The sequence below is a fragment of the Adelges cooleyi genome, unplaced genomic scaffold (assembly GCF_023614345.1).
Source record: "Adelges cooleyi isolate 19-005CV unplaced genomic scaffold, UGA_ACOO_1.1 ACOO_flye_CR_arks_rails_tigmint_CR_PRNA_651, whole genome shotgun sequence".
Classification (NCBI taxonomy): domain Eukaryota; kingdom Metazoa; phylum Arthropoda; class Insecta; order Hemiptera; family Adelgidae; genus Adelges; species Adelges cooleyi.
Genome location: NW_026096352.1, coordinates 11,841,296 through 11,862,790, shown reverse-complemented (window position 1 = coordinate 11,862,790; position 21,495 = coordinate 11,841,296). Strand labels below are relative to the sequence as shown.

The window sequence follows — 21,495 nt, the reverse complement described above, 5'->3', positions numbered from 1 at the left end:
TGCTCAAAACATTATTGTTACCATTATAATTTATGTTCTCGTCTCTCCCGCATTTATTCGTTAGTTATTCGTACGCTTATCAATGGTAAGAAGCATTTTAGTGTATTGACGGAAAAAAAGACATGTCACACCACGGCGGAGGCGGCAAAAGCGGTTTTGTGAGTATCTAATGTGATCGAGGATTTGTCCGTGCCATGGTTCGAGGAACTCCTTCGAAAAAATTCACGTATTCTACATACTATAATATAATGATAATTTTCAACTTTGTGTTATCCCCGCATAGCTCGATACGCTTTTTGGCCGTCCCAAAAAGCATCAGCACCAACAGCCTAACGTTGGTGGCTCCGATGCTTACATGGGCTCATCGCCAATGGTGTCCAACCGCGACACAGCACCTTCACAGCAGGGGGTTATGTCAGGACAACGGTCCGCACTGACGGAGCAACACCACTATCATCGGGATCACGATGACCAAGCAGACCATCCAGATGACGGAAGCGATGATGGCGATTCCGATGATTTAAATGACAAATTTGAGGAGATGCTGGTGAGTCATAATAAATATTTAATACCGTTTAAAATCCCAATGTGTGGAACATGGCAAATTGAATACTCTTTGTTGAATGAAATAAAACTGTCTTACAATCGCACAGTTTTTATTATTGCTAAAGTCTTTATATTAAGTATGACATACTTGTGTAAAATATCATTTAACTTAACATAATAGATTAGACTTTCTGTTAACTGTATTTGCCCAAAAAAAAACAAAAATTTTAATAATTTTAACTACTTAAAGGAAAATGCGTACAAAAAAATGTATGTACAATGCATCTGACATAGAATAATAATAATCTATTGTAATATGGTTGTTACAATATTAATCAAATTATGGCTTAACTTAAATTTCAGATTTAGTGTTTTGCTTAAAAAGTATTTTCATTTAACTAATTAATCTATTGACCGGTTAAAATGTTTAGTAATATTGTAATACAAATTAACAGTCATTTTGCATAAAATTATTTTAAATAGCCAAACTTTGCTTCACAGTTAACTAGTGGCTGTTAGCTTTTCTTTCTATTATCCCTTATATTTATTTTTAGATTAAATATTACAAAATTTGTGTGCAGTATATTATTGATATAATATTATAATGTATTTGTTTTTATTATTTCCAGTATAAACATTTTCATTGTTTATCTTTTTTAATTTCTTCTATTTGTTTATAAATACCTTACCTATATACTAGGTATTTTAGTATTTATGAGTTGCCTCTGTTTTACGTATAAAAATTTGTGAATTTGTTTATCAATATGTTATGTACATACTTTATTTAATTTTTAATTTAACCTATTTATTAAAATGCCACATTTGCGGCCAAACTTTTTCCCTTGTAGTTTGTAAGTTGTATAACCTGTTCAGTTCATATTGACCCCTAGCAACTGTTACGTTCTCAAATGACTAGGGGTTAGTAAAACCACCAGCACAGAAATGTAGCCAACCTTTTTATTTTAATGTCATTTTTCATTTTTTTAAATAAAAAAAAGAATAAAAATGTAAACAAGATTACTGATACGATAAACTACTAAATTACATTTTTTTCGGTACAAGATTTATGTCATAGTATCTAAACTTATGCACAAATTTTGGTGTATCGGTATGGTAACACTGATATCAAAAACTGTGTTTTTGAACCTCTGACTTGTTATGAGGGTTCAAAATGAACTGATCAGGTTATTTGTTTGGGGAAAATTAATTTTGGTTGTTGGTATGTTTTCTTAAATGCCAATTTTTCTACAAAAATTAAAAGTAACATTATTTTTGTAAATTTTCTTCTTCTACTAGTACTATTACTGGTTTTCTCTACTATTCTCTAGTTAGCCTTAAGAAAAATTGTCTACATCCCACAGAAACTACTCAATCTATTAATTTCATATTTAGAATTTAGTTTAAGATCATTTTACTTTTCTTCACCTATAAAAATGAAATTGTATGAAAATAATAATAATAATAATAAAAAAAAAAATTATCTTAACATAATGTCATATAAAAAAAATTTTAAATAGACTTGAACTTAACAATTATTCAGGTTAGCAGGTACTAAAGTATTAAAACTAGATAAAAGTTAGAAACTAGTAGACCTCATTTTAAATTTTAAAAAAATATTTTCTTTTTTTCAACACAATATTTTTAATTATTAAATTTTAGATTATTCATTATTCATAATTCATTATATTAAAAAATTACTTCCTCGTCACAAAAAATGTTTATTAGAAAATTATTTTTAGATTTTATACTTGGCCGTAAACCATTACGTATTTCATGCTTTGTAAACTTAATTAGATACATATTTAACATGAAAAAAATGGGGGAGCTACAGAGCTATTTGGGTAGTTAAGTCTCACTAAATGTGATTTATACCCGGGGTCACAAATTAGTATTTTTAGAGAGCCACTTTAGGATTCAGAAAGTTTTTGAGGCGATCAAATTCTAATGTACGTATTTCACCAAAGAAAATAAAGGAACATATAAAATATACAGACCACATTAAATTTGGTCTCTATCTAGGGACCTCTGCTTTTTACCATTAAATTAATATGTTTGTTTAAATGGTTAACCTCTTTTTACTTAAATAAACATAAAAAAAGGCATTTTATTCTAAGTTATTCTTACAAAAAATTTTTGATCGATAAAGTTTCAAATAGAACAACGTATAAAATAATATCTTTTTTAATTTGTTTTTTTGTTTAAATATGTCAATAGAGTTTTACTCATTTAGACGAATATATTAATTTTATCATCGTGTAGCTTATCAGGCCTTGGTGAACCAACGCTGCCATCATGAGATGGTTTCTTGAAGTATTCGCTATCCAGGTTGGTATCAGTTCGTCTCCGGTGAGCTGAATCCTTTTTTACCATAGGATTTCTCATGCAGCAAACAGTAAACTGATTGAGTGCCAAACCGATAAATAACGATACATATTATTATTTTAATGTAATAAATAATATTTTATTTGGGGGTGGGGAAGACAGGGTACTGACAATTTCCATGGCTTTTTCGTGTTTCGTTTTTTTCATGGAAATAGTATGATGATTTCTGCTAATTGAACATTGAAACACTTCTACTATGAATTTCTGTATACACGCTCTTGAACATTTAAAAATTCGTTAAATTATTCAAGAACTCTTATAAAACAAGGCTTTTAGAGTAGGTACATAAATTTCCTAGCATCGCTCTAGTTGCAACTATGTCCTTTTGCATACGATTGTTTTCATTTATAAAAACCAATAATAATAATACACTGTAACATATGAATATTGCCCGCAATTAACAAACGGTAGGTACATAATGATCATGTTAAAACATTGAATGGTGGTGGTTGTGGAGACCTGTAATAGTAAATATGATGATATAATTAATATGATTCAATGTTTTTCCGCGAAACCGAGAAAATAAACATTTGTTTTTTAATTTTTTTTTTGAAATTATGAAAAAAACTTGTGTGTTATTAACGGTATAGTACTATTTACAAAATAATGTGTTGTAAATTGACACAGATAAAAAACTTGTAACTTTGGCCTTTTTTACTAGGCGTCGATACGTAATGTGTAATAATATTAGTAATATTATTTTTTTTTTAACTTCGACAGTCTACGTCGCGAATTCCATTCGACCCGTTGCAATAATTTAGCATTATCGTTTATTATCTTCTAAAAACATTTAAAAAAATAAAACGTCATTCTGTTTCGTTGCCGCCCGCGATGATCCTGAAAGACGGCCAAACAACAAGTGGCCGTACTTATTTATTTATTTTGCTAAAAAAAAAAAACGGCAACTACGATGACGCATGTATATTGTACATCCTATACATTGTACAAAATATATATATATATTATTTACAATGTACAAGTACCTAGTATATTATATTTAGTAACGAAGAATATAAAAAAAAATTGCGCACCTACGCATCGAAACATGTCATTCTGCAACTACTTGAACTACTTTTTATTTTTTTTCCAACAAAATCATGTTATTTTCGTAAACTATTTTTAAGTATCATTCGGTTATTACCGCTCGCGTGCAACAACGTTTTACATAAGTAGGTACTATGTTAATGAATAATGTGCGATTTACACCAGCGCTTATTACAGAGTGATTGTAATTCCTGGACTATGAACCAGCCTATAAAAATTAAATTCATGAATTCTACCTTGTGTAAACACTCAAATTCCCTTCTCAAACTGAATGTGTTTAATATTCAATAATCAGTTGTATATGTCCTAATCGACAATGCGTATGTGTATATATACCACATTGTTTTTAGCATAGCATCATTTGTAAAACGTTGGGCTATTTTTCTTTAAACGAGACATTACACTAAAAACACTGTCAAATAATTGGCACATAAGTTCCTCGGAAACAAATAACATACACTAGAAATTAATTCAACAGAAATTAACCTATATCCATAACCATAACTTGGCTGATAAGTTTGACTGATAACAGCGAAAATAGTCTTAACGTCTACAATTTTTTAGCTAGAGAACAAACATTTTAACACTTATCGAGTTCAACAATTCACGTAAACTGTGTAAATTCAGACGTCTAGCTTCAATAGATTGGTAAAAAAATGACATAAAATTACCCTCTAAAGTGGAAAAAAAAATTACCTATCGCCCAATCACTAACAAACTTCAGTTCATCTAGACAACTGATCTAGGTAACATTTTATGAAAAATTTCAACTGCAAGGAAAAAGGAATTGTACAAACGAAGAAACACATGAATGAATATAGTATCTGTCCCTAAGATACAACATTAATTAATAATTATAATTATTATTTAAAAAATTATATTGATATAATAATAATACAATTTTAATCAATATATCTTAGGGACAAAAACCTTAGCTATTTATTACTAATTTTGTTTCCCTTCAACGCGAAGTTTATAACTATATTGTACCTATATTTTTAATGAATTGATTTCAAAAATCTGCACTGTATTAAAAATATTATTTTATCAAGGAAAAACTTTCAAAACTTAATTTTGAATAGGATATTGGCTATGACTCTTGTCAAAAAACAATTATTTTTTACAATATTTTTTTTAATCAACAACTACTGGTTAGCACCCAAGTGTTAAATAATAATTATTACTTAATCGGGGCATGACAGGTACGCTGTATACTTCGTTCTTATTGTTTTGGGTGATTTTTAATGTTTTTTTATAAAATATTATAATGATAGCAATCCGTAAAAATATTATAATAAATTCCATTTAGTTTTGTTACGTTTCTATCCAAAACGAAGTCAAAACGTAGCCTTAATCCTTCTTGTAATTTAATTTCTGAAACTATAACTATTTATTTTATAAATTGACGCCAAAAAAGACAAAGAGTGCAGGTAATACAAGTGATACAAAGAGCAATAATACAGTAACAAATAATTAATAATGTTTATAATTTAGATTTTTAAAAGAGAGCTCTTTGTCGTGGTTAATGAATGCATTAACTTTATAACACATTTCATTACATTCCATTAACATTCGGCATTGTAATAATTTTGTTTCAATAAAACCAAACGGTATAGTATTATGAAATTATCGTGGTCGAATGGAAATTAGTATGAGATATGTAATAGTTCAAATCTACATAAATAGAACATATTTCTGTCTTTTAAAGCAGTAAAAATAATATCTGTAATGGAGTGTAACCATCGATTATAATGCCTATAAATTATAATTTAATTTATTTTTGACTATAATAAAAATTCTTTTGAGGTCAGCAATTTTTTATGTGTTACCAAACAAAGATATATATTAAACTATTTAATTGTAACATATTAAAACTTGTTAAATTTGATGTGATCACCGAAAGAACACCGTATATTTGGTTAATAGGACGATATGAACCTGACCGAGGAGAAAAAAGAACCTCTCCGGCGACAGAGTACGGCCAACAAACACAAGATGCTGTCAATGCACTTAGGCGGCGGCAGTGGAAGCATCGGCGGTGGTGCGGCCGGCACCTTGGCGCAATCCGGCGTGAGTACCAAAAAACATTTTTACCTTTTATTGATAATATTAATTAGAATATTAATTCGATTAATATTAGTTCGTTAGTATTGCGTCAATAAGAGCAACCGACCCTTGGCCTGCCTGTTCAGCTAAAATATAAAGTTACAGTTTTTAGTACATGAAGTACAAGCAGTGTCATCAAACGTTCGCCCGTTGCTGATTTATTGTTGCCACTGGGTTAATAATTAGCCAATACTGGCAGCTCCATACAAAATACCGTTATCATTCCAGGCGTATGCCAATAAAGTACTGCTGTTTGTAGCACGTCCGCATTCTAGACAATGCGGACGCAGTATTTCGCCTGTTGTAAAATCCTAAATGACTAGAAATCATTACCGGTTACAAAGCATTCAAAAACCATACAGTTTTTGGGATTGAAACATTTTTCAATCCTTTAATTGGTTAAAACAGAACTTTATCAAATATGTTAACCAGCTGCTTAACTTTAAACCGTCAGAATGTCTAACCCTTGTTTAAAAACTGTTTAAATTGGTAACCCTGATTCATTATTCCAACCCAAAATTGGTATGAGACATAAGTTGACACCTGTTTTCGGTATACGAAAATAGCATTTACGAAAGTGATATAGTTTGTTGTATGACTTTTAAAGTTTGAGTCGGTGTCAATTTGTTACGAATAATGCAATGTATTTTCCGCCCAAAACTAGGACGGCAAGAAGAACAAATTGTTGGACAAACCCGCCGAGTACATACAATACTTAGGACAGCCTGATCTGTCGGCCAACAAGACATACACGTGTGTGGTGTCGCTGCGGATAGCCCTCACCAATCACCCACTAAGTTGGGTCAATGAGTTCACGGCGGCCGACGGACTCGGCCGTCTTCTCACAGTCCTCAATGAGTGTTATCGCAAGTAATTATAGTTATTGCATTTATTATTGACCTAACACGATGAAAAATGTTTGTTAAAAAATACAAAATTAAAAGAAATCCAGAAAAATAATCTCAACCCGTGATGGAGACATTTTAAAAATGCATTAAATACTCTTTGTTTTGATGATTTTATATTTAAATTATAAACACAGTCCATCAAGTGTGAACCCTGTAACTAATAACAAACACATACTTGTATAAAACAACTAGATAAATTATATTATCACATTTTATAGTCATGTAATGCATTGAAATTTTACGTTATGTTCAGTTTTTAGTTAAATTCATAATTGTGCTGCCATATTGTATAACCTTGTTATCTACTCTACTAACAAGATACGGATCTTTTGTCCGCCAACAATGCCTTAGACAAATATTATATAATTATTTATAACTGCGTCCGGTGCGTATGAAGCGGACGATTACAAATGATAACACGCCAGTTAGCTATTAGTTGTTTTAAATATGTGTATTAAAAAAACACTTAAACAAATGATTCAGTAATTTTGAAAAGCATTTGAATAGTTTTTAACGCTGTGGATGGGTATAATGTATCTACCGGGTGGTACATTTAAGGCATGCTAAAAATTCTTGTTTTACGTCTAAAGAATCATCGTTCATATTAATGCAAAATAGTTTCCTAAGTGACATTTGGGCAAAGCTTAACCTCCAAAACTCCCTTGATCTCTCACAAAATGTGAAGAAGATAACTTGTATTTAAATTCATTATCTCATAATATTATAACGTAACTAAAATGAAGTACATTTATTATTTTATTATTATACAAACGTTTTGTATATTATTTAACGTGGAATTTAAAAAAAAACCTGGAAAATTCAAGCGAAATTTAGAATCTAAGTTACAGGACATTAAGTTTTAAATTTAAATTGTTAAAAAGCTTATAGCTTTATGCAAATTCGTTTTATGAAAAATTTCCTTTGTAAAATTTAGAAACATTATTTATCTTTATTTTGTTATAGTGTATTTATACCCAAAGACTATCCAGTTCTTTAGTGAGCTAAACTAAGGGATATATATTTCCTGAGACATGTTTTACACGAACAATAAAGTGATAGGGACTCTCTTAATTTGATACCAGGTTTAAAATTTAGATTATATATTAACACTTCTCGCACAATATCTCATTAAAATTACAATATTAGGTAAGTTTGACTGTAGGTAATACTGTTATAATAAGGTACTCTCTCTACGTTCCTGCAGTTAGCCATTTTATAAGGTAATTCTGTTAATGGTAATGAAACGTTTTGGTAGTCAATCTCATACTTGTAGTTGTCCAAATATGAGTGATTAAAATGTATTTGGCATTTGTATATGTGTGTTATAGCGATCGAGGCAAGAGCTCTGGACAGCAGCAGCAGTACGCGCGCATCCAATATGAGTGCATCCGGTGTTTGAAAGCCATCATGAACAACACGGTAGGCCTGCGACAAATGTTCAGTCACCGCGAGGCGCTAGCCGTGGTGGCTCGGTCCCTGGACGCTCGAAAGCCGGCCGTCATGGCCGAAGCGTGCAAAGTGCTGGCCGCCGTCAGTCTGGTACCGCCCGACGGCCATGAGCGCGCGTTGGAAGCGCTTACCATTAGCCACGAGATATCTTCGTCGACCCGGAGCACCGCCAAAGACGGTGGAGATGCTACGGTTGGCCATTACGACTCGGCCGATTCCAACTCATCTTGCTTTTATTGCGCGAACGGCGGCAACCGGTTCCGGCCAGTGGTTCAGGGTCTTATGCGCCGTCCCGGAGTCGAAACGCTGAGGGTGGGTAACATAGTTCACTATTTTTTTCTGTCTGATGATGTACTCTAATAATAACTAATAATGAGATAATTTGCTTGCACTTAGGTCGCCTGCTTACAGTTCATCAATGCCGTCGTCAGCACCCCGGACGACCTCCATCACCGAACAGCGCTTCGCAATGAAATCTTGGGAGCGGCAGGCATGTGCGCTGCGCTCGATGTAAGAATAGGCGTAAATAGCCGCCGATCAACTCGATTCCTTTTAAACTACTCTTTATATACTGTGATACGCTTGATGTCTAAGAGTATCCTTATTCGTTTAATTTGTTAGGAGTTGGACAAAGAGACAAAAAGTGAGGATTTAGAAAGACAGCTGGGCATATTCAACACCCACCGAGACGACGATCATGAAGCAATGGCTCAAAGGTTCGATGGAGCTCGGGCCGACTACGATGACCCCGCCGACTGTTTCGAAGTGCTGCGAAACGCCGTATCCGGTACCTCCGCCGAACATCACTTGCTGGGTATCGTCCAACATTTGTTATTCATTCGTGACGATCCTGTCGTTAGGTATGTCTCAATGAGTACCCTCACTACTATTGGTTATTAACGGGCCGCCAGATTTCATTATGCCCAAGTCATACTGTACTTATACTATTTTATTAGAATATTGGTGTTTGATTTGTAGACCTGCTTATTATCGGCTCATCGAAGAGTGTGTATCACAAATCGTGATGCACCGCAACGATCCTGACTTTCGGCGGTTCCAGATGGACGTGCAGCCACTCATAGACACGCTAGTGGAGAGAACGCCTAGACCGGACGAGGAACGGCGGGTGGAAGAACTCCGGGCCAAGTTAGAAGAAGCGGTGGCCACTCGACAGGAGGCTGAAGCGCGGCTGGAGACCGTACTAGCCGAACTTAAAAATCAACAAGACGTGAGTTAATTTAATTTATGTTTTTTTTATTGGCTAAGTTTATGGTTGCACTTTTAATGGTGACTTTACAAACTGGACTTCATTGGCTCGCGGGGCTTTTTGTATTCATAGCAGGAGCAAAACGGCGGAAGATCGCCTTCTGTAGTAGCCGCGCAGAGGATGTTGGCTTCAGCGCCAGGGGCACCCGGAGGAGGACCTCCGCCTCCACCTCCTCCCCCACCACCACCACCGTTTCCTGGTGCCGGACCTCCTCCTCCACCACCCATGCCCGGTTCTGGTCCGCCACCCCCTCCACCCATGCCCGGATGTGGACCACCTCCTCCGCCGCCAATGCCAGGGGCTGGTCCTCCGCCACCGCCGCCACCACCCGGTGGAGGTCCGCCGCCACCGCCAGGAGGCATGCCTAGTGGCTTGTCGCAACTACCACCGGGGCTGAAACCAAAACGTCGTTGGAACGTAGACGGTCCTATAAAGCGTGCCAACTGGAAAACGGTAAGTTTTCACATTCCTTAACCAAATGCGTATCTAAGGAAAGAATTGTGTGAGGTCGTAACCTCTGGTTAATTTTGAGCTTTATAGGATCATCCAATGATAAGTGAACTTTAGCTATTGTCGGGAACTTGAAAAATAAGCGGCGAGAAACATATTACGTACTATAGGAAACTTGAGAACTCCTGATCTGTGGAGCATACTATGTGTCTCACAGCTCATTTTTCGTGCTCCCGACTAGGTGTCAGCCTTTGTACACTAGGCGATTAAACATTGCAATATTTGTCCTATAGATAGGTTAAAGTGTTTTAGTCTTTTCATAATTTTTTACTCTGTGGCTGGTACGCAGGTAACACCACAAACCATTTCAGCTGAATCGTTTTGGACCAGCGTCAGCGAAGATAAGCTGGCCACCACTGAACTACTTCAGGGGCTTCGCCAGAGGTTCTCTTCAAAGCCCGTGTCTGGTCCAGTGTCTGCTACTGGATCGCGTACTACGACCGGCGAGGACCCCTCTGACAGGTATAAGTTTAATTATAGTTTAAGCCAGTAATATGCTTAATTTTAGTAATGGTAGATCTTGGTATGGCTTTTAATTTAGCGTACGACGAAAATACATTTTTTTTTTTTTTGTCTACAGAGCAAACAAGCAGGCGCGCACGCCTCGTGTTTTAGACAATCGAGCCGCCCAAAACCTATCAATTCTGCTGGGCTCTTTGAAACACCTTAGCTACAAGGATGTTAAGCGAGCCGTACTACGGTGTGATACCGGGGTGCTCACTTCTAACGTGTTAGATCAGCTTGTGGCTTACCTACCGCCACCGGATCAACTAAAAAAGTTGCGAGATTTGCTCAATAACTCAAATGGCGCCTCTGGGCCTCAGTGTACATACTCCGACTTGGTCGAAGCAGAACAGTTCTGCGTGACGGTAAGATACCACAATTCGGTTTGGAATGCTTACTAGTCCTATATTATATACTCTTGAAGACTCCGACGATTTTCGTTACTTACACCACGCTTTATATTAATACACCGTTTCTTTTTTTTCCTGCAGATTGGCGAGGTTCACCGGTTAGGGGCTCGTCTCCGATCGTTACAATACAGACATCAGCACAGGGAGTTCGTGGATGACGTTAAACCGGCCGTGGTAGCGGTAGCAGCGGCGTGTGAAGAACTCCAATCATCCACCAAATCCGGTCGCTTTGGACACCTGCTCGAGTTAATCCTGTTGTTGGGCAACTACATGAACGCCGGCACTCGATTACAACAGGCACATGCCTTCGATATGTCGTTCTTGCCAAAGGTGAGTACACCGTACTTTAAAATTATACATTTATTACTTACGCGGTACCTCGTTATGATAATATACAATCAAAGTTCCTAATAAAGTATTAATACATATGCTAATTTATAGAAAATCTGGTCATTGACGCTTTAGTAGTTATAATTATAGAAACTGTGTATTATGAAAATTTATTAACTCACGATTAGTTATCGAACTTACACACACACATTGAAGTATTAAAATATATAAACCTGTTAAGGCATTTGCTGAGAACATCTAGGTGGTTTATATAATAGGTACATACAAGTTCAAAAATCATCCTAATCAGATTCTGATACAGTAACTGTTAAGTTTATTATGAACTAAACCACGATGATTATAACAATATTGATATTTGATGTATAATTCAATCGGCAAAAAATCTAATTATAAATATTTTTGTAATTTTTATTTAAATTTATTATTATTATTAGGTGTTAATTTGATTACCATCTGATGTCATCGCGTTTAAATTTTTTTCCGCCGGGAACTATAACGGTGAGATTTAGAAAAATGTCCAGTTTTTTTCGTTTCCTGCATGATCTCATTTGTATTGTTTGGCACATTTTGAACCGAATTTCTAGAAAACAATTGGAGATCTTAAGTCTCTAATTTGCTCTTAAATGTGATTTTATGATAATGTATACTATAGCTACATAGTATTTCTCAGTCATAACTTAAGTGTTTATTAATCTTATAATATAATTGTTACATCATTTTAATATTTTTCTGTTTACTGCGCTGATATCTGTGAGCTCCGATGACGCATTTTTTTGTTTCAATTACTCCTTTTATTTTCACAATATCGTAGTATTATGTGATGTTATTAAATTTATCCGATAGGTTTTGCCATTAGTTTGTGTTTAAACATCTTCATATTATTATTAAGGTTACCTTTTATGCTTTCTTTATTTTAACTTTTAGTTAAATTCTTGAGTTTACGTGACAGAACTTCTTAAGTGTTTATTATTATTTAATATTTCATTGTATTATTTTATCACAAAATAACCTTCTTACAATTTAAGGTATCCGCTTTTGGAAAAGGTCAACTTAAATAATTGCATGAACTAGTTGACAAAAAAACCCACCCCCAATAAAACCATTGGGTTGATATACGATATAACAAAAAAAAAACTGTGTTAGGTTTTTTAGGACTACTGCAGTAGGTTGTAGTCTTTACGCTTTTCATGTTTAATCATTACCCTTTTTGCTATCGTTTTTTTTTCACCCGTTTGCTCTTATTGCTATAAACCGGATTTATTTATTTTCCATTCTTAAGCTTTGTGCATTTTTTTTTTTTTAACCTGGTCGTTTTTTTATACTCTGCTATATGTATAGCTCACGGCCATTAAAGACGTCGAGAACCGAGCCACGCTGATGCATTATATCGCCGACGTGGTTGAACGCGAACACCCCGAGTGGGCTGCTTTTGGCGACGAACTAACGCACTGCGACCGGGCTGCTCGAGCCCTCAGTACCGATGTCGTGGCGGCCCGGCTGCGCATGATGGACGCCGGACTGCGGCACTTGGACGCTGACCTGAGAGCCGCCAAGGCGGCGGGCACACCGAAACCCTCCGAGGACGCCGACTCAGAAGATCTGTTCGTGCAAGTGATGACCGTAAGTATGACATTTCAATTGCTTTTGTAGTTGACAACCCAAAGCAAACGATAAAATTACGTAATCACGGAACAAGTGGTCTGGACCTGTAATTTCATGATGTCATTTCGAAAATAACTCCAACGTTTCTCTATTATATTATGTTAATATTATACAGTACATCAATTAGTCGTTAAAGTTATCATCGTGTCTTACAGCCGTTCGCTAAAGACGCCAAAGGCGAAGCGGACACCTTGAAACAAATGTCGGCACGAGCTCAAGCAGCGTACGCGTCTCTGGCATCTTACTTGGCGTTTGATCCCGTCGCTTATCCCCCCGACGAACTGTTCGCCGACGTGCGCACCTTCAAGGACTCGTTCTACGTGAGTGGCAGTTGCATAACTGTAAATGTCCCTACCATGGGCTTGATTGGCTTTTGTTTATTAGGAAGCAATGCGGGACAACCAGAAACGGAGGGAGGCGGAACAGCGGGCTCGACGGGCCAGGGACGCCCGGGAAGCGGCCGACCGGGAACGCCGGGACCGGGCAGCGGCGCGGCGGGCCGTCATGGGTGGTAATGCCGGCGGCGCAGGAGGTACTACGGGCACTGGTTCTCCACTTGTCGACATGGACAAACCGCAAGAAGGTGTAATGGACAGCCTGTTCGAGGCGCTGCAATCGGGTTCGGCTTTCGCTGGTGTCGGAGCTGAGCAAAGGCGACGCCGACCGGTGGCCGCTAGCGGCAAATCTTCAGGTAAAACTGCTCACCTGTTGCTTACTATTGGATATTCTACTGTACAACAAGAATTTTGCTAGAACCCTAAAACAATTACTGAGTAGGATTTTTTCTCGTTCAATTCAAAACATTGATATAAGGGATACGACTTAAACCGTTTTTGTAGTTTTTGGAACTTAAAAAAAAAACGAAAGAATGTATTATTTGTATAGCTTCTTCAGTTTTTTCTCTACAACTTATCGCCCCGTGTTTCTAAAGTAACGACAATGCTTTTTGTTACATAAATTTTGTCAACTGACAGAGTTTCATATAAAACAAAAGTTTGAGTACCTGATATGAATGCGTTAGAGTACCTATTCATCTTAACAAAAATTCACAATAGACTATAATAAACCAGTTAACGTATTAAAAAAAGCATTCCTTTATTAATTTTTTGTAAAATAACAATGTACCTAATAATATATTATTCTTATATTAACTAATTACGTTTAATTACATTCTTGGAGGGAGCGTGATGTATATAGTATAATGGCGTAAAAATATCACGTTTTAGTAATAACTCGATGCGGATACGAAGTCAAACTAGTATGCATTTATACAGTAAAAATGCGAGATTGGCATTCGCAGACATAGAAAAAATACATATGTATGTTTTATATTTAAAAATATCAAGTTTCTATTATTCATTCGGTTTTATCGTGAACATTTTATGATTTTATTTTATTTTGTGTTTTTTACCTTATTGCGGATTTTATAATATTTTATTATATTCGTCGGTCAATTGGTAATAATTTAAATAATAATTGCTACTCTGGAATGTTACGCTGGTAATAATTATTGTATCGTGTAAAATAACACGGTAGATATATTAATTACTACTGCAGTGCTTTTATACTTGGTTTTATTTCATAATAATCACGTCGATGATGAATGGTTCCTAAAAAGCGATCGACTCAATGAATTCGCCGAACTACTGTGTAATAATACCTATTATACGAACATTTATTGTTTGTCAATTCGAGAAACTTTATATTATAATGTAGAGAACCAACATCATTATGAGTTGGATTACTAATTAATTTTTTTTATTGATTTAAACACAATTTTCACTTGCCATTACTTCGAGCATTGATATAGCATTCAATGCACTTTATTCAATATTATGCCTGTCTAAATTATTATAATATGAATAATTATTGCTGTCGATAAGTGTAGACAATCAAAATACTACTCGTATAATATTGCCATTATAAATATACATTATAAAAACTGCAATTCCGATGGACACAACTGTAATAATTGTTGTTATCCTCGAAATCGTTATCTTACATGGAACTTTGGAATTTTTAAAAAAATAAAACGAATACTTCATTACACTTTTTACTCAACATTTTAAATTCTAATAGGTTTGGTTAGGAGTGTTCGCGTACGCTAATTTAATAGAGCGTGTCAGGGTTTATTGACTTTGAGCGATACCCTTAAACTTCTAAGACTAAGATTTTTTCATAAAGCAAGTCTTATGGTTTTGTTCTTACCCGAAAGGTACATTATAAATCCAAAAATGCAAATAGTTTACTCCTTCAAAATCGAGTTAACCACCTTTTAAATACATATTTATATTTTCATTTACATTTATATGTGTTACATCATTTTTTTATTTACTATGTACTGCAGATTCATCATATTTCAGCTGCGACACGCTATAACTTTTTTTAAAAATGATCAAACACTTCCAAATTTGCGTGAGGTATTATTTACATTATACAATAACATCGATAACCAATAAAAAATTTTTTAACTCATTCTCCTAGTCGGGGTAAAAATGTTTCCTTTATTGTTTTCAAAATTCTATTGTCAGACTTTTTAATTGGAATAATTTCAATTTGTTGTTTTATTCCAGTTTTTGTCATAAGATAATCATTATATTATTATTGTGATTATGAACTTTTGTTTATTTTACAGGAGGAGCTAGGACCAGAGCACCTGGGGCGAGCAGATATGCTGCTGTTTACGACAGTAGCAGGGATTTACCTCCTACAGCAATCAAATGACATAGCAACAATGAATTTTACTACCACCGCCTTTGTACACAGACGGTTGTGCTCAAACGGCCATGTTTGACAGGGTGCGATTCCGTCTTACTACCGACAGTGCCTATTTTTACTTATTTATTATTATAAATATATTTATATATAAACATTTACAATTGCCAATTTAACAACATAATTATATGCATACATGTATGATCAATATTGGTGAAGCCGTACATTTTTTTTTATATGTATATGTATATATGTGTGTGCTTTTTGTATGTATATATTGTATATACACAAGAGCCACAATATTGAGCCCACTAATCCATATTTACTTTAAAACGATTACTATAATTCAATGAATATTGAGTCATTAAATTTAGTTTGATAGAGTCAAATTTAAAAAGTGTTTTGTTAAATTACTTATAAACTGCATTTTCGATTTTTATACACTGAACGTGGATCGTCAGTATGACTACTGAAAGAACTTATTTAAATTTTACACAACCAGTCATTTAAAAAAAAACTAATTATTTTAAACAATGGGAGCATTTGCTTATGAATTACACAATTTCCATTAACCATTAATGTTTTTTACCTAGGAGTTACATATTAATGGAAATGGATAAAAAAAAAGCGTAAAACCCTGTTTACGATATACGAGTATCATATGTGATTTATAATTATATTTTTTTTTCTAAATATTTAATTTTCTAATTTTCTGTAATAAACATTTTTACCAAACTTGTGACACAGCAATATTATATATAAAAGACAAACTACTACACAGAAAACTTACAGAGTTACATTAGATTTACCAGTATGTACGTGCATAATTAAGTTATACAATACAAATTTCATAGAGTTTAAAACATGTCTATAAAGATTACATTAGGTACTATCAAATAGAAACTTTGCTCACCTCTAAATAAAATGTTTACTTCATTCGTCAAGACACGAAACATTCACTAAAACAAAGAGTTTTTTTAGTGTTTATTTAATTGTAATACCTAAGTTTTCAAGAAATGTTTTAGAACAATTTTTTATTGTTGTTTTTGTACTTCTAAAAACATAAAATAGACACAACCTTTGTATTTTATTAAACCAACCAAGTTCTGACGTCTTAATTTTTTTATTTTAAACCCCATAAAAATGTTGAACACTGGAAACTATGCAGTTATGTATCATAAGCGGTTAGCAAATTTATTTTGTAAATGTCTAAAGTCGAAAAAAGTATGATTATATTTTCATCAATAAAAACAGTATTTTAAAAGTTAACCTTTGTCACTTAATAATGTCTTAAAATTGGGTTAGACCAAATGAAATATACTCATCACATTTAATGTATGTGTATATTAGTACAAACAATAACCTGAAGTTTTAAGTTCTTAAAAAATATCTGTAGTCCGCGAATTTGTTTTAAATAAAATGACAATGAGATTTACCAAAATAATAATAGAATCGCAATTAATACCTACTATGTATTTATAATTGAATAATATAATAATAATAACAATTGCAAATATTTACTGATACTTATTGTCTAAAAATTAACATTCATGTGCATTTTCAAGATATAGCCTTCCCATTCTACGTGTATGACAAGCCTACAACAACAAAATGTAGGATTAAAAAAGTGGTGTCGTTGTTGGCGAATAAAGCCGTTATTTTTAAACTTTTTTAAAGAGCTTAAGAGAGTCAGCTCTCGTTGAAAACTATTTTAATGAAAATGAGAAAAACAAACGAGGCAACCCCGAAATAAACCTAAAGAAACTTCAGTTTTCCACTTAACATTTACATGTGAAAAAGTCTTGGCCATTTTAAGATAATTTAACCATCATTTGGTAAGGAGGATTTTGGAGAGGAAGACGAATTTTTTTTATCACTTGGATGACTTCCAGATATACCCGTGTCAATTGTTGCTAGCCGACGTTTTGCTGCTTCCATATTCAGTGCAAAGATGGTCACTACTGTCCCGCTGCCGTGGCTGTACTGAATCTGTTTCAATTGTTTCTAGTTGTGTAAATTGTGAAATAAACGTAATGAAATACAAGCTGAACGGGTTTAATGTCAACTTTATGAGGCCTATAAGATTTTCGAAGTCGTTTAAATTTTTTAACATCTGATGATATTGTAATATGTTATCCGCTGTATGGTTAATATGGACAATCGGCACGTTGTTTAAAACGTCGTCCCAATCGTTGCCGCCCGCCAGACCTGTTAGGCGATTGACTAGTTCTTCTTTAACCTCCCCTTCCAGAACGTCTAGGGTTTTTTTCGAAATTTTCTTACAAGTCCCCAGGAACGCGAACAGAGACAATGTGAACTTGTGGCTCGCGTCCAAGGCTTTGGCTATTGTTTTGAAATTGTCGAGGAGATTCAAGCATTTATAGCTACGGGAACCGCCGTTCGGTAACGTCTGACACGTTTTGAAATGATGCCAGATGAGGTAAACAAATTTTGTGTACAACAAGTCCGCGAAAATAATATGATATTCCATGTACTGGAACGGATCGCGAACCCACGAGTATGTAATGTACGCTTTGCTTATTCGGTTTTCGGCCACGGCAAAACGGTCGATCGTCTCGTTCCACCTGTTACGGTCGCCGGGCAAATTTTCAAAGAGAACCTGGCCAAATTGATCGAACAAATCGGACAAGGCGATTTTCTGTGGATCAAAATGGTCAGCGAATTGGTAAACGGGGGCGTTGTCATCGTTGCAGTAGAGCTCGTATAGGAGGGAATAGGTTTTTTGGTTTCTCGATTCTGACAACGGTAAGCTGTTGTCGTGTTCCGTTTGCAAGTAACCGGACTTCCGGCATTTGTCGATGAATTTCGACAAGCCGCTGGACAGTTGTCGATCACCGTATAGTTTGTACAAAATATCATTTTTCTCCGTTTCTTCGTAACTCGTCTTGGTCACGGCAAACAGCCGAACGTACACGGCCAATAGCCATGGGTATGTCAACGTTTTTGCCATATACATGACCGACAGCATTCTGGCCAAGCATTTAACGTACTGCCGGAGTACGACTTGTTTATAGCTGGCGACGTTTCTGTAGTGTTTCAACGACTTGCCCAAGTGATCTAAAATGTACCTGACAAACACGGCGTTTGTGCATTCGACCGTCCTGATTTTCTTTTCGTATTTTTTGAATGCTACCATTCTACGTGCCCGGCATTTTTTTAAGTTTGTTGTGCAGCCCGAAGATAAAGATTTTACATCGTTGGCGTCGAATACCACTAGGTCTGAAGATTTGTATTTGTTTAGAAATTTTAATAGCTCCTCGTCGATAACCCGATGATCACTATACTGAACAGACAAATCCCATTCGCATTTCTGAAATATAAGGCCAAAATGTAATTAAATTAATGCTTAATGCCCCTCTAACCAGAAAAATTCCAGCTTCCGATTTCAACCCCTTAATTAAATCCACCTTGTTTTGACAATGAACCAACGCACGGCAGGGACTTCCTGACAATTTTACAAATCTGCAAACCCTCTTATTATACCATTCCCATGGTTTCACAAACTTAATATTTCAAAAAAATTATTAATTTCCTACTCACGTCTGAATAGGCCTTAATATCCTTCCTTGTCATTCCTATTATCTTTCCATAAATAGCTCTCCTTTATGTACTATACTAATCCTATTAAATGTGATGCCTCACATCTTCTCTTTTAATGTTCAGCTCTTCGTAACGAACAATTTATTTTCCCTCTATTCCTTTATTTCCTTCCGTAATGTCCCTTTATCGTTTCCTGTTATCCTTCAATCTTAAGACGTTATTATCCAGGAAAATGTTTTTTGGTGTATTGTTCTTAAAATTGTATTTGTTGTACAGTTAATTTAGTTGTGTAATGTAAAAGTTTGTTAAAATAATTCTTGAGATTGATGTTTCTTTGGAATAAATCTTTTTAAAAAAGATTATATACAGCTAATTGTATATAGCTATAAAAAATAAATTTTAACCAGTCACAGGCCCAGGACTATAATACAACTTTTAAAATAGTTTCTACAATCATTTAAACCTAAATAAAAATAATTTGAAATAGATATTATGTTCTCTATGTATTGTAGTACGTACTTTACCTGACTTAAAGGAATACACAAATAATATAAAAGATGTCCAAAAGAGTTCATTTTGTCTCGTAGGTAAGCGAAACAAACTTGCGTGTTGACTGAGTCTTAACTTGACACTACTAACTTTCTATTTTGTATTCAATGTTAACTTATAAAGACAAAAATGTAGTATGTTTATTACAGTAACTATTATATGCATGTTTTTCCGGCTGTTATTGTAGTATTCGTTTGCGTCACTGAGAATAAAACTTGATTATTTAGCTGCTTGCACTTATAATTCGAAACACTTAAGTAAATCAAATTCACTCACAGTACCAAGTGTTAACTATTTATGTTAAATAACGCACAACGAAAAGATTTGAATACTTTTATTTGAACAAATTAATAATTACACGAACATAGAACAGGTCAACCCCAACTGTCTCCGTTGCAGGCCACCAACCAACTAACTAACTCTAACCTATTATACACAATCATTAGATATACATGATATGAGATAACACAAGCTACCATTCCACCAAGGTTTGTTCAAGTTACTATTTGATCTACATTTAAGACAGCGACCTGACCTACCGTAGTTGTTTTTTAAAACATATAATTTGTCCAACATAGCATTTGTAACAATATTAAAAATCTTATTAAATAATATAATGCAACTAACATTCTTATTTTTCATTATATTATTCTAGAGTTTTAAGTACGGATTTTTAAAGATTTTAAGTTTCTCTGTTGAATTCTGAGTTATTATCAGAATTCTTATATAATTTTGTCGCAGAAAGAAAATAAAACTTATTTTATTACAAGAAACCATAGATAATATTATATTATATTATAAGTACAAATATTGAAAAAAAAATATAATCAAAATTGTATTAGTATATAAAATTAATTGAATTCTTTGAAACTCAAATGTAGAACAAAATTGAATATATATACTGTATAATTTCTTAATTGCTACACATTTTGACTATACTTGATTTTAAACTAGTTTTAACTTTAAAACTTTTATGAACAAATGAAAAAACTAATCGATTAAATTGAAAATATTTATAGATACTTCAGACACATGTTATCAAGACCCACAACGTTTTCTTTAACGATGGACGTGTATTGAATTCCTTACGTTATACCTATAACAGAAATAGTAGTGTAACGGGTGACTGTAAAAAGAGTAGATACAGGTTAAGTATATCGGATACCAATAGTTATAAGTAAAAAATTGATGGCCTGTGTTTTGTTAATTATACTGTACTGCACTCTCTTACCGTGTACATTTGTCTTCAACTTATTATAGTCTGTCCTACACTTGTCGTACACGTCTATCAGCATCTTGAGTTGATCGCACGTTCCACTTGTGTAGTCCAAGTCTTTTTTTAGCCATTTGAGCCGATCTTCGAGCGAGTATAATGTACACTCCAAATACTTGTCGTTCGTCCTCACCCCACATAGCAATCGTCTATGTAGGCGACACACGAATTTCATCAGATTGTTTACAGCCAGCTTGATGACCGTTAAAGGCAACGTGTCTAGACAAGGTTGGTTGCCTATCGGTATAATTCTGCAAT

At 34.4% G+C, this 21,495-nt stretch overlaps 2 protein-coding genes across 4 annotated transcripts; one reads left to right on the top strand and one right to left on the bottom strand.

Annotated features, from left to right (window-relative positions):
• Positions 1–7: 7 nt before the first annotated feature.
• On the top strand, positions 8–16,064 carry LOC126844136 (protein diaphanous). 2 transcript variants are annotated; one of them, XM_050582018.1, is made up of 16 exons: positions 8–158; positions 284–547; positions 5,899–6,042; positions 6,743–6,948; positions 8,315–8,747; positions 8,832–8,945; positions 9,057–9,295; positions 9,414–9,663; positions 9,778–10,155; positions 10,502–10,674; positions 10,793–11,081; positions 11,208–11,456; positions 12,816–13,097; positions 13,295–13,459; positions 13,524–13,830; positions 15,775–16,064. In XM_050582018.1, exons 1-16 carry the CDS (start codon positions 123–125, stop codon positions 15,861–15,863), a joined length of 3,618 nt encoding a protein of 1,205 aa, XP_050437975.1. In that variant the 5' UTR covers positions 8–122; the 3' UTR covers positions 15,864–16,064. The 2 variants fall into 2 exon arrangements, with proteins under 2 accessions (XP_050437975.1, XP_050437974.1); XM_050582017.1 differs by having other exon boundaries at positions 9,775–10,155.
• Positions 16,065–17,438: 1,374 nt separating this feature from the next.
• LOC126844141 (uncharacterized) lies at positions 17,439–20,451 on the bottom strand. 2 transcript variants are annotated; one of them, XM_050582029.1, is made up of 2 exons: positions 19,935–20,451; positions 17,439–19,185 (listed from the first exon to the last, which is right to left on the bottom strand). In XM_050582029.1, exon 2 carries the CDS (start codon positions 19,009–19,011, stop codon positions 17,758–17,760), a length of 1,254 nt encoding a protein of 417 aa, XP_050437986.1. In that variant the 5' UTR covers positions 19,012–19,185; positions 19,935–20,451; the 3' UTR covers positions 17,439–17,757. The 2 variants fall into 2 exon arrangements, with proteins under 2 accessions (XP_050437986.1, XP_050437985.1); XM_050582028.1 differs by having other exon boundaries at positions 19,940–20,451.
• Between the last annotated feature and the right edge of the window lie 1,044 nt (positions 20,452–21,495).

Coding starts and splice junctions, on each gene's coding strand:
- LOC126844136 (XM_050582017.1), top strand. CDS start 123: ATGTCACACCACGGCGGAGGCGGCAAAAGCGGTTTT. Junction 11,082..11,207: donor CAGAACAGTTCTGCGTGACG/GTAAGATACCAC, acceptor TTTTTCCTGCAG/ATTGGCGAGGTTCACCGGTT. Junction 13,098..13,294: donor TGTTCGTGCAAGTGATGACC/GTAAGTATGACA, acceptor CGTGTCTTACAG/CCGTTCGCTAAAGACGCCAA.
- LOC126844141 (XM_050582028.1), bottom strand. CDS start 19,990: ATGAACTCTTTTGGACATCTTTTATATTATTTGTGTATTCCTTTAAGT. Junction 19,186..19,939: donor TGTGTATTCCTTTAAGTCAG/GTAAAGTACGTA, acceptor CTTATATTTCAG/AAATGCGAATGGGATTTGTC.